The following is a 12224-nucleotide window of genomic DNA, read 5'->3' as shown; positions in this document are numbered from 1 at the left end:
ATTCACATCAGTACAGAATTGAAATTAAAGTTTGAGTCGAGCATGTGAATCTCATTGCGAGATTCATCCTGCCATCATAGTCTGTCCCCTCCCACAAATTCCCAGTCTAGGATGAAGTTCCCTTTAGACACTGATCTAAGATCAGTTTTCCCCCACAATAATTGAGGTTAGGATTTGTTTGGGGTAAACTGATCCTAAATCTGTACCAAATGGTGACTTTTACCTCTAGTGGGGGTCCCCCTCTTTTCTGTCCACCAGTTCATCCACATTACCACAATTTTAAACGTTGATTTTGGAATAATCTATCAGATTAAGTCACGTACACATGTACTGTACTGGGCTGCAGTGCAGTACAGCAGTTAGCATGGGGATGCTAACATAAGCATGCGTGGGTCAGGATTCGCTGAGATGGAGGCAAGATGAGCTTGCGTTTGTAATTGGCAGTTCAGTATCAAGGTGGGGTCTTTCCTAATATGGAATCAGGTTGTTTGACCTGCACCTTTAACGATGGTTTCTTCTGAGATGTCTCTCACACTGTGTATGCTGATTTCAATATGTTTGACAAAGCTTCTTCTTTTCATAATTTTTCCTTTTTTTCATCTTTTCCTTTTTGCCTCTATTCTGTTCTTTTCTTTCATTTTTGCATGCTGCGACTTTGTGCACACGGTGTGTGTGGTGTGTGTGGTGTGTGTGGTGTGTGTGTGGTGTGTGTGGTGTGTGTGGTGTGTGTGGTGTGTATGGTGTGTGTGGTGTGTATGGTGTGTATGGTGTGTGGTGTGTATGGTGTGTGTGGTGTGTATGGTGTGTGTGGTGTGTATGGTGTGTGTGTTGCATATGGTGTGTGTGGTGTGTGTGTTGCGGCCCCCAGAATAAAGCCCACCTCCATCCTGAGAGGGTCCCAAGGACGGCCCCCTCCCCTGCGGCCGCTCGGTAAGGGGACCCTCCGAGAGTTGGCCCCGGGCTCACCCCAACCATACAGGTGCTGACCTCTGACCCCTCACCTCAGTCCCCTTGGAGGAGCGGCCTGAGAGAGATAGAGCTGTTGCCTTCCTCCATGATTCCACTGCCTATAATGCACTATTTATTTGATATTGTACCCCAGCCATGGGCCAGTGTGTGGTGGGTTGTGTGTGTGTGTGTGTGTGTGTGTGTGTGTGTGTGTGTGTGTGTGTGTGTGTGTGTGTGTGTGTGTGTGTGTGTGTGTGTGTGTGCGTTTGTGTGTAAGTGTACACTGAGTGTACAAAACATTAAGAACATAACATAGATGACCAGGTGAATCCAGGTGAAAGCTATGATCCCTTATTGATGTCACTTGTTAAATCCACTTCAATCAGTGTAGATGAACGGGAGGAGACAGGTTAAAGAAGGATTTTTAAACCTTGAGACAATTTAGACATGGATTGTGTGTGCCATTGAGAGGGTGAATGGGCAAGACAAAAGGGGTAGGGTGGATTGCCACTCAATATTAGGAAGGTGTCCTTAATGTTTTGTACACTCAATAATGCTAATTGTCTACGTTTTTCACGGTCTAAATGTATCAAGCTCTTTTTGCTACAAGACCTCACACCAGCCACCAGTAGTACACTTCCCCTCACTTTCCTACCAAGCTTGACTCTGTCTCGTGCTCTTCTTAGTTCCAATGTGTCAAAACTCTGTGTCTAACAGTGAATCTAGTAGTGGGTGCATTCTCTCATCCTCTCTCTCGTTCCATCTCTCTCTCTCTCTCTCTCTCTCTCTCTCTCTCTCTCTCAGGGGCCACCTCCAAGGTGGTGCGTCTCTGTCCTCCTCAGTGATGTCCTCGTCAGCAGCTCGCAGGGTCAGACAACTCCCACAGGTCCCAGACAAGAGCAGCAGCCCCGTAGAGCAAGGTGTGTGTGGCTTTCTTGACTTGATTTTGTCTGTAAACGTGAGTGAGTGAGTGAGTGAGTGAGTGAGTGAGTGAGTGGTGATATGTGTGTGGTGATTAAATGTGTGTGTGTGTGTGTGTGTTTGTTTGTGTGTGTGTGTGTGTGTGTGTGTGTGTGTGTTTGTGTGTGGTGATTAAATGTGGGTGTGTGGTGATTAAATGTGTGTGTGGGTGATTAAATGTGGGTGAGTGGTGATTAATTGTGATTGTGTGGTGATTAAATGTGAGTGTGGGTGTGCATATTTTTGCTGATTCCTCCCTGTATGTGTGTGTGTGTCTAGCCCTAGCAGCAGAAGAGCGTGTTCGTCAGCTCCAGATGAAGGTGCAGCAGAGGGACTCCTACAGGAGTTCTGCTGCTCCGTCCACTTCCAGCAGGGATGTGGAGAGGGTGCTCAAGAGCAAACGCGAGGTCAGTCACCTGTCACTTGAGGTCAGCCCCTAACCCTAACCCTCTTTGTATGTCTCCCTCTCTGTCCCTCTCTCTCTCTTGCTCCCCATATCTCTGTCCGTTCATTCCTCTCAATTCAATTCAATTCAAGAGGCTTTATTGGCATGGGAAACATATGTTAACATTGCCAAAGCAAGTGGAGTAGATAATATACAAAAGTGAAATAAACAATAAAAATGAACAGTAAACATTACACTCACAGAAGTTCCAAAAGAATAAAGACATTACAAATGTCATATTATGTACAGTTGAAGTCTGAAGTTTACATACACCTTAGCTAAATACATGTAAACTCAGTTTTTCTTAATTCCTGACATTTAATCCTAGTAAAAATCCCCAGTCTTAGGTCAGCTAGGATCACCACTTTATTTTAAGAATGTGAAATGTCAGAGTATTAGTGGAGAGAATGATTTATTTATCAGCTTTTATTTCTTTCATCACATTCCCAGTGGGTCAGAAGTTTACATACACTCAATTAGTATTTGGTAGCATTGCCTTTAAACTGTTTAACTTGGGTCAAACGTTTCGGGTAGCCTTCCACAAGCTTCCCACAATAAGTTGGGTGAATTTTGGCCCATTCCTCCTGACAGAGCTGGTGTAACGGAGTCAGGTTTGTAGGCCTCCTTGCTCGCACACGCTTTTTCAGTTCTGCCCAAAAATGTTCTATCGGATTGAGGTCAGGGCTTTGTGATGGCCACTCTATTACCTTGACTTTGTTGTCCTTAAGCCATTTTGCCACAACTTTGGAAGTATGCTTGGGGTCATTGTCCACTTGGAATACCCATTTGCGACCAAGCTTTAACTTCCTGACTGATGTCTTGAGATGTTGCTTCAGTATATCAACTTTTCAGGGAAGTTAGAAACCAATATACACAGGCAGTTAGAAAAGCCAAGGCTAGCTTTTTCAAGCAGAAATTTGCTTCCTGCAACACAAACTCAAAAAAGTTCTGGGCCACTGTAAAGTCCATGGAGAATAAGAGCACTTTCTCCCAGCTGCCCACTGCACTGAGGATAGGAAACTCTGTCACCACCGATAAATCCACTATAATTGAGAATTTCAATAAGCATTTTTCTACGGCTGGCCATGCTTTACACCTGGCTACCCCTACCCCGGTCAACAGCACTGCACCCCCCACAGCAACTCGCCCAAGCCTTCCCCATTTCTCCTTCTCCCAAATCCAGTCAGCTGATGTTCTGAAAGAGCTGCAAAATCTGGACCCCTACAAATCAACCAGGCTAGACAATCTGGACCCTTTCTTTCTAAAATTATCTGCCGAAATTGTTGCAACCACTATTACTAGCCTGTTCAATCTCTCTTTCGTGTCGTCTGAGATTTCCAAAGATTGGAAAGCAGCTGCGGTCATCCCCCTCTTCAAAGGGTGGGACACTCTTGACCCAAACTGCTACAGACCTATATCTATCCTACCCTGCCTTTCTAAGGTCTTCGAAAGCCAAGTCAACAAACAGATTACCGACCATTTCGAATCCCACCGCACCTTCTCCGCTATGCAATCTGGTTTCAGAGCTGGTCATGGGTGCACCTCAGCCACGCTCAAGGTCCTAAACGATATCTTAACCGCCATTGATAAGAAACAATACTGTGCAGCTGTATTCATTGACCTGGCCAAGGCTTTCGACTCTGTCAATCACCACATCCTCATCGGCAAACTCAATAGTCTTGGTTTCTCTAATGATTGCCTCGCCTGGTTCACCAACTACTTCTCTGATAGAGTTCAGTGTGTCAAATCGGAGGGCCTGTTGTCCGGACCTCTGGCAGTCTCTATGGGGGTGCCACAGGGTTCAATTATTTGGCCGACTCTCTTCTCTGTATACGTCAATGATGTCGCTCTTGCTGCTGGTGAGTCTCTGATCCACCTCTACGCAGACGACACCATTCTGTATACTTCTGGCCCTTCTTTGGACACTGTGTTAACAACCCTCCAGACGAGCTTCAATGCCATACAACTCTCCTTCCGTGGCCTCCAACTGCTCTTAAATACAAGTAAAACTAAATGCATGCTCTTCAACCGATCGCTGCCTGCACCTGCCCGCCCGTCCAGCATCACTACTCTGGACGGTTCTGACTTAGAATATGTGGACAACTACAAATACCTAGGTGTATGGTTAGACTGTAAACTCTCCTTCCAGACTCACATCAAACATCTCCAATCCAAAGTTAAATCTAGAATTGGCTTCCTATTTTGCAACAAAGCATCCTTCACTCATGCTGCCAAACATACCCTCATAAATCTGACCATCCTACCGATCCTCGACTTCGGCGATGTCTTTTACAAAATAGCCTCCAATACCCTACTCAATAAATTGGATGCAGTCTATCACAGTGCCATCCGTTTTGTCACCAAAGCCCCATATACTACCCACCACTGCTACCTCTACGCTCTCGTTGGATGGCCCTCGCTTCATACTCGTCGCCAAACCCACTGGCTCCAGGTCATCTACAAGACCCTGCTAGGTAAAGTCCCCCCTTATCTCAGCTCGCTGGTCACCATTGCAGCACCCACCTTTAGCACGCGCTCCAGCAGGTATATCTCACTGGTCACTCCCAAAGCCAATTCCTCCTTTGGCCGCCTCTCCTTCCAGTTCTCTGCTGCCAATGACTGGAACGAACTACAAAAATCTCTGAAACTGGAAACACTTATCTCCCTCACTAGCTTTAAGCACCAGCTGTCAGAGCAGCTCACAGATTACTGCACCTGTACATAGCCCATCTATAATTTATCCCAAACAACTACCTCTTCCCCTACTGTATTTATTTATTTATTTTGCTCCTTTGCACCCCATTATTTATATTCCTACTTTGCACTTTCTTCCAGTGCAAATCTACCATTCCAGTGTTTTACTTGCTATATTGTATGTACTTCGCCACCATGGCCTTTTTGTGCCCCTCATTTGCTCACATTGTATATAGACCTACTTTTTTACTGTATTATTGACTGTATGTTTGTTTTACTCCATGTGTAGCTCTGTGTTGTTGTATGTGTCAAACTGCTTTGCTTTATCTTGGCCAGGTCGTAATTGTAAATGAGAACTTGTTCTCAACTTGCCTACCTGGTTAAATAAAGGTGAAATAAAAATAAAAATATCCACATAATTTTCCTACCTCATGATGCCATCTATTTTGTGAAGTACACCAGACCCTCCTGCAGCAAAGCACCCCCACAACATGATGCTGCCACCCCGTGCTTCACGGTTGGGATGGTGTTCTTCGGCTTGCAAGTCTCCCCTTTTTTTCTCCAAACATAATGATGGTCGTTATGGCCAAACAGTTCTATTTTTGTTTCATCAGACCAGAGGACATTTCTCCAAAAAGTACGATCTTTGTTCCCATGTGCAGTTACAAACCATAGTCTGGCTTTTTTATGGCGGTTTTGGAGCAGTGGCTTCTTCCTTGCTGAGCGGCCTTTCAGTTTATGTCGATATAGGACTCGTTTTACTGATACTTTTGTACCTGTTTCCTCCAGCAACTTCACAAGGTCTTTTGCTATTGTTCTGGGATTGATTTGCACTTTTTGCACAAAAGTACGTTCATCTCTAGGAGACAGAACGCGTCTCCTTCCTGAGCGGTATGACGGCTGCATCGTCCCATGATGTTTATACTTGCATACTATTGTTTGTACAGATGAACCCAAGGATGAACCAGACATGTGGAGGTCTACAATTTTTTTCTGAGGTCTTGGCTGATTTCTTTTGATTTTGCCATGATGTCAAGCAAAGAGGCACTTAGTTTGAAGGTAGGCCTTGAAATACATCCACATGTACACCTCCAGTTGACTCAAATTATGTCAATTAGCCTATCAGAAGCTTCTAAAGCCATGACATAATTTTCTGGAATTTTCCAAGCTGTTTAAAGGCACAGTCAACTTAGTGTATGTAAACTTCTGACCCACTAGAATTGTGATACAGTGAGTTATAAGTGAAATAATCTGTCTGTAAACAATTGTTGGAAAAATTCTTGTGTCATGCACAAAGTAGATGTCCTAACCGACTTGCCAAAACTATAGTTTGTTAACAAGAAATTTGTGGAGTGGTTGAAAAACAAGTTTTAATGACTCCAACCTAAGTGTATCTAAACTTCCGACTTCAACTGAATATATATATGGTGTTGTAACGATGTACAAATGGTTAAAGTACAAAAGGGGAAATAAATAAGCATAAATGTGGGTTGTATTTACAATGGTGTTTGTTCTTCACTGGTTGACCTTTTCTTGTGGCAACAGGTCACAAATCTTTCTGCTGTGATGGCACACTGTTATTTCACCCAGTAGATATGGGAGTTTATCAAAATCGGGTTTGTTTTCAAATTCTTTGTGGATCTGTGTAATCTGAGGGAAATATGTGTCTCTAATTTGGTCATACATTGGGCAGGAGATTAGGAAGTGCAGCTCAGTTTCCACCTCATTTTGTGTGCAGTGTGCACATAGCCTGTCTTTTCTTGAGAGCCAGGTCTGCCTACGGCGGCCTTTCTCAATAGCATGGCTATGGTCACTGAGTCTGTACATAGTCAAAGCTTTCCTTAAGTTTGAGTCAGTCACAGTGGTCAGGTATTCTGCCACTGTGTACTCTCTGTTTAGGGCCAAATAGCATTCTAGTTTTCTCCGTTTTTTTGTCGATTCTTTCCAATGTGTCAAGTAATGATCTTTTTGTTTTCTCCTGATTTGGTTGGGTCTAATTGTGTTGCTGTCCTGGGGCTATGTGGGGTGTGTTTGTGTTTGTGAACAGAGCCCCAGGACCAGCTTGCTTAGGGGACTCTTCTCCAGGTTCATCTCTCTGTAGGTGATGGTTTTGTTATGGAAGGTTTGGAAATCGCTACCTTTTAGGTGGTTGTAGAATTGAACAGCTCTTTTTTGGATTTTGATAATTAGCGGGTATCAGCCTAATTCTGCTCTGCATGCATTATTTGGTGTTCTACGTTGTACACTGAGGATATTTTTGCAGAATTCTGCATGCAGAGTCTCAATTTAGTGTTTGTCCCATTTTGTGAAATCTTGGTTGATGAGCAGACCCCAGACCTCACAACCATAAAGGGCAATGAGTTCTATAACTGATTCAAGTATTTTTAGCCAGATCCTAATTGGTATGTCGAATTTTATGTTCCTTTTGATGGCATAGAATGCCCTTCTTGCCTTGTCTCTCAGATCGTTCACAGCTTTGTGGAAGTTACCTGTGGCGCTGATGTTTAGGCCAAGGTATGTATAGCTTTTTGTGTGCTCTAGGCTAACGGTGTCTAGATGGCATTTGTATTTGTGGTCCTGGCGACTGGACCTTTTTTGGAACACCATTATTTTGGTCTTACTGAGATTTACTGTCAGGGCCCAGGTCTAGCTGAAACTGTGCAGAAGATCTAGGTGCTGCTGTAGGCCATCCTTGATTGGTGACAGAAACACCAGATCATCAGCAAACAGTAGACATTTGACTTCAGATTCTAGTAGGGTGAGGCCGGGTGCTGCAGACTTTTCTAGTGCCCTCGCCAATTTGTTGATATATATGTTGAAGAGGGTGGGGCTTAAGCTGCATCCCTGTCTCATCCAACGGCCCTGTGTGTTTTTTGCCTATTTTAACAGCACACTTGTTGTTTGTGTACATGGATTTTATAATGTCGTATGTTTTTCCCCAAACACCACTTTCCATCAATTTGTATAGCAGACCCTCATGCCAAAATAATTTGGTAAAAAGCCAATTTGACATTTGCTCAGTACATTGCTTTCACTGAGGAAATGTACGAGTCTGCTGTTAATGATAATGCAGAGGATTTTCCCAACGTTGCTGTTGACGCATATCCCACAGTAGTTATTGGGGTCAAATTTGTCTCCACTTTTGTGGATTGGAGTGATCAGTCAGTCCTTGGTTCCAAATATTGGGGAAGATGCCAGAGCTAAGGATGATGAAAAAGAGTTTTAGTATAGCCAATTGGAATTTGTTGTCTGTATATTTGATCATTTCATTGAGGATACCATCAACACCACAGGCCTTTTTGGGTTGGAGGGTTTTTATTTTGTCCTATAGTTCATTCAAGGTAATTGCAGAATCCAGTGGGTTCTGGTAGTCTTTAATAGTTGATTCTAAGATTTGTATTTGATCATGTATATGATTTTGCTGTTTGTTCTTCGTTATAGAGCCAAAAAGATTGGAGAAGTGGTTTACCTATACATCTTCCTTTTGGATAGATAATTCTTTGTGTTATTGTTTGTTTAGAGTTTTCCAATTTTCCCAGAAGTGGTTAGAGTCTATGGATTTTTCAATTACATTGAGCTGATTTCTGACATGCTGTTCCTTCTTTTTCCGTAGTGTATTTCTGTATTGTTTTAGTGATTCACCATAGTGAAGGTGTAGACTCAGGTTTTCCGGGTCTCTATGTTTTTGGTTGGACAGGATTCTCAATTTCTTTCTTAGATTGTTGCATTCTTCATCAAACCATTTGTCATTGTTGTTAATTTTCTTCGGTTTTCTATTTGAGATTTTTAGATTTGATAGAGAAGCTGAGAGGTCAAATATACTGTTAAGATTTTCTACTGCCAAGTTTACACCATCACTATTACAGTGGAACGTTTTGTCCAGGAAGTTGTCTAAAAGGGATTGAATTTGTTGTTGCCTAATTGTTTTTTGGTAGGTTTCCAAACTACATTCCTTCCCTCTATAGCATTTCTTAATATTACTCAGTTCCTTTGGCTTTGATGCCTCATGATTGAGTATTGCTCTGTTCAAGTAGACTGTGATTTTGCTGTGGTCTGATAGGGGTGTCAGTGGGCTGACTGTGAACGCTCTGAGAGACTCTGGGTTGAGGTCAGTGATAAAGTAGTCTACAGTACTACTGCCAAGAGATGAGCTATAGGTGTACCTACCATAGAAGTCCCTTCAAAGACAACCATTGACTATGTACATATCCAGCGTGTGACAGAGCTACAGGAGTTGTGACCTGTTTTTGTTGGTTATGTTGTCGTAGTTGTGCCTAGAGGGGCATATGGGGGAGGGAATGCTGTCACCTCCAGGCAGGTGTTTGTCCCCCTGTGTGCTGGGGGTGTCAGGTTCTTGTCTGGTTCTGGCATTTAGGTCACCACAGACTAGTACCTGTCCCTGGGTCGGGAAATGATTGATTTCTGCCTCCAGGATGGAGAAGCTGTATTCATTAAAGTATGGGATTCTAGTGGGGGGGATACAGGTAGAACACAGGACAACATTTTTCTCAGTTAAGATGATTTCCTTTTGAATTTCTAGCCAAATGTAAAATGTTCCTGTTTTGATGAATTTAATGGAGTGAGTAAGGTCTGCTCAATACCAAATTAGCTTTCCCCCTTGAGTCCCTTCCCTGTTTCACACCTGGTAGTTTGGTGGATGGGACTACCAGCTCTCTGTAACCTAGAGGGCAACCAGTGGGTCCGTCTCCTCTATACCAGGTTTCTTGTAGGATGACAATGTCTGTATTTCCGATTTCTTTGATGAAGTCCAGGTTCCTGCTCTTTAGGCCAAAGGCAGATGACCTCAGGTCTTGGATATTCCAGGATGAGATAGTGAAGGCTTTGTGTTCCATAAAGTGTCCAATGTTGTTGGTCATGTGGTTTGGCCTCAGGCCAGTAACTGTGAGCAGAGCATTCTGAGCATCTGGTACATGCCATTGGCTTGGGATAGAGTAAGAGTGGGCATTGGGTCTGTTTGCACGCTCACGGCCTGGGCGTATGTGTGACTTCCATGTTGAGGCCCTCTTTGCGGGGGTGGGGTGCATGGGGTGGGCAGGAGGGGCATAGGTCTGATCTGAGGGGACCTAAATGGAGTGTGGGCATGGTTGACTTGGGTGGGGTGTTGATTGGTTGTGGTGGGGGTGTGTAGGTGGCTGGTGGTGCTGTGGTCTGGATGTAGGTCCTCTCAGCGTGGGTCCTCTATGTGTAGGTCCGGGGGGGGGGGGGGGGGGGGGTCCCGCAGGTCTGGAAGAGTGTCTCGCTGGTCTGGGCGGGGTGTCTATTGATCTGTTGCTCCTGTGTGAAGTGTTGACAGCTGGCTGCGTTTGACAGCGATGTCCTTTAGAGTCCGGCGAAGGTGGGCACTGCTGCCTTGTATAGGTGGTCCTGGTCACAGAGGCTGTTCAAGTCCAGGGTGGAGTGGTGGGCCAGGAAAACATTTGGTTTTGAGGCTCAGTCACGCGAAATACTTGCGTTTACCCGCTGTATGGTAGCAGGGTGGAAGTATTTTCGTGGTAGCAGGGTGGAGATAACCACTTGTGCGTTGGGGAAAGTAGAAGAAGCTTTTTCTATCACTCCCTTAAGTGCTGTGGCCATCCTTTCCTGCTGGGCTCTCAGGTCGTTTGTGCCTGTGTGTATTATTATGTGTCTGGGTGAACCTAGTTGGTCCTCAGACAGAAAGTCTAGGGCGTGCTGGGTGTTTGGACACCAGAGTTTAGTTTTTCTTCTTGTATATATTTCCCATTTGAGTCCATAAGGAGTACAATCTGTGTCTTGTGTATGTCCTCAGTGGGTGTGGGGGGTTGTCAGGAGGGCTATCAGGGTGGCAGACAGGGGGGGTGCTCAGATGGGGTGAGATCCCCTGGGCTTGGGGTGCTTCGTTTGTCTGTTCTGCTGTGATGTCGACGCTATGGTCAGGGTCTGGTGTGGCCTGTTCTGCTCTGGTGACGAGACTTTTGTCGGGAGCTGAGGTGGGCTGTTCTGCTGGCTTCTCTGCGGGGTTGGCCACCTCTCTAGTGGGTTGTTCTCTGTCAAACGCCATCCCCTCACCCTCTCCTCCAGCAGTCTGATCCTCTCCTCTAGTGCTCTGTTCTTCTGCTCTTGCTTTTTATATTGTTGAAGTTGTCTCACCACAGTCCAGAGTGCAGATATGTCTCTCTCCACCTCCAGCTCTCCGGGTCTGGTTAAGGGGGTGTTGTTGTGCCGGACTGTTGTCTGGGTTTGGGTCTGTGCTGACTGGAGTGTAATCACCTGCTGTTCCAGCTCCACCTGCCTTACCTCCAGCTGGGTAAATGTATCCTTCATTTCAAAGAGGAGGTAGTACTCTGTGCTGGGAGGTTGACATTCCGCTTGGGGTTGCATGTCTGTGGGGTTATATAATGAAGAGGTCTTGGGGTTGCACGTCTGTGGGGTTATATAATGAAGAGGTCTGGTCTGACCTGCTCGGGGTGGGGGTATCTTTCTCAAGGGAGACCTTCTCCTGCTGGGTGAATTCTTTGATTAGGTGAAAGTCCAGCTGAAACTGTTTGGGGTTGCCCTGTACCAATACTCTTCCAGACTTATAGAGATATATATTAGCTGACTCAGAGTCCTCGTTGTCTAGTATCCTGAGTTTCCACCCCTCGTTAACACCCCCCCTCTTAACAGAGGGGTAGTGTGCTAATATAGCACTGTGCCATGCCAGGGGATGGTTTGATTGGAAGATGAGGTTGCTGATGTTCCCATTTTTATAATAGTCAGCAAAAAGTGTCTCTTGATTTTCCATAAAGACCTTCATTTTGTGATCTTTTCTTGCCTTATCATTCTTTACATACACAGGGTACTGTATTTTAATTACCTCTGAACAGCGGGAGGCAGCTTCTAAGGCCTCTCCATTTGGTTGGAGAAGACTGTTCGACTCTCCTGACATTGTTGGGCTAAAGGGCTTTGACACCTCTCCCTTGGCACGTCAGTGCTAATTGAAGTTGTATCAAGCTTGGCAGCCTTAATTTAGCATTCAGCCCTTATAAAGTAATGTAATGTATTTTTCTTCTTGGCTTTTGGAGATAAAATATAGCTTCAGACTAAACATGACTCACTCACTTCCAGGTTGGATGGTGTTTTCAGGTTTCTGTTGTTTTCCAGAGCATTTGCTGTATAGCGTTGGAATGATAATCTTTGGTAGTTGTAAGCCTTCCAG

General features: G+C 44.7%; 1 protein-coding gene across 4 annotated transcripts in view; it reads left to right on the top strand.

Moving 5' to 3' along the window:
- Positions 1–12224, top strand: part of rims1a (regulating synaptic membrane exocytosis 1a) — a 71354-nt gene that overhangs the window by 51901 nt on the left and 7229 nt on the right. For 3 of the 4 annotated variants that reach the window (XM_082964765.1, XM_082964767.1, XM_082964766.1), the window contains 2 exons: positions 1753–1868; positions 2188–2336. In XM_082964765.1, coding sequence (XP_082820891.1) covers positions 1753–1868; positions 2188–2336 — 265 coding nt within the window. The remainder of the gene's footprint in view (positions 1–1752; positions 1869–2187; positions 2337–12224) is intronic. The other variant, XM_082964768.1, reaches the window with a different exon arrangement.

This window comes from Salmo salar, chromosome 18 (genome assembly GCF_965601325.2).
Source record: "Salmo salar chromosome 18, fSalSal1, whole genome shotgun sequence".
In the NCBI taxonomy this organism is placed as follows: domain Eukaryota; kingdom Metazoa; phylum Chordata; class Actinopteri; order Salmoniformes; family Salmonidae; genus Salmo; species Salmo salar.
Note: the sequence above shows the minus strand (reverse complement) of the source record. Positions and strands in the feature narration are given on the sequence as shown.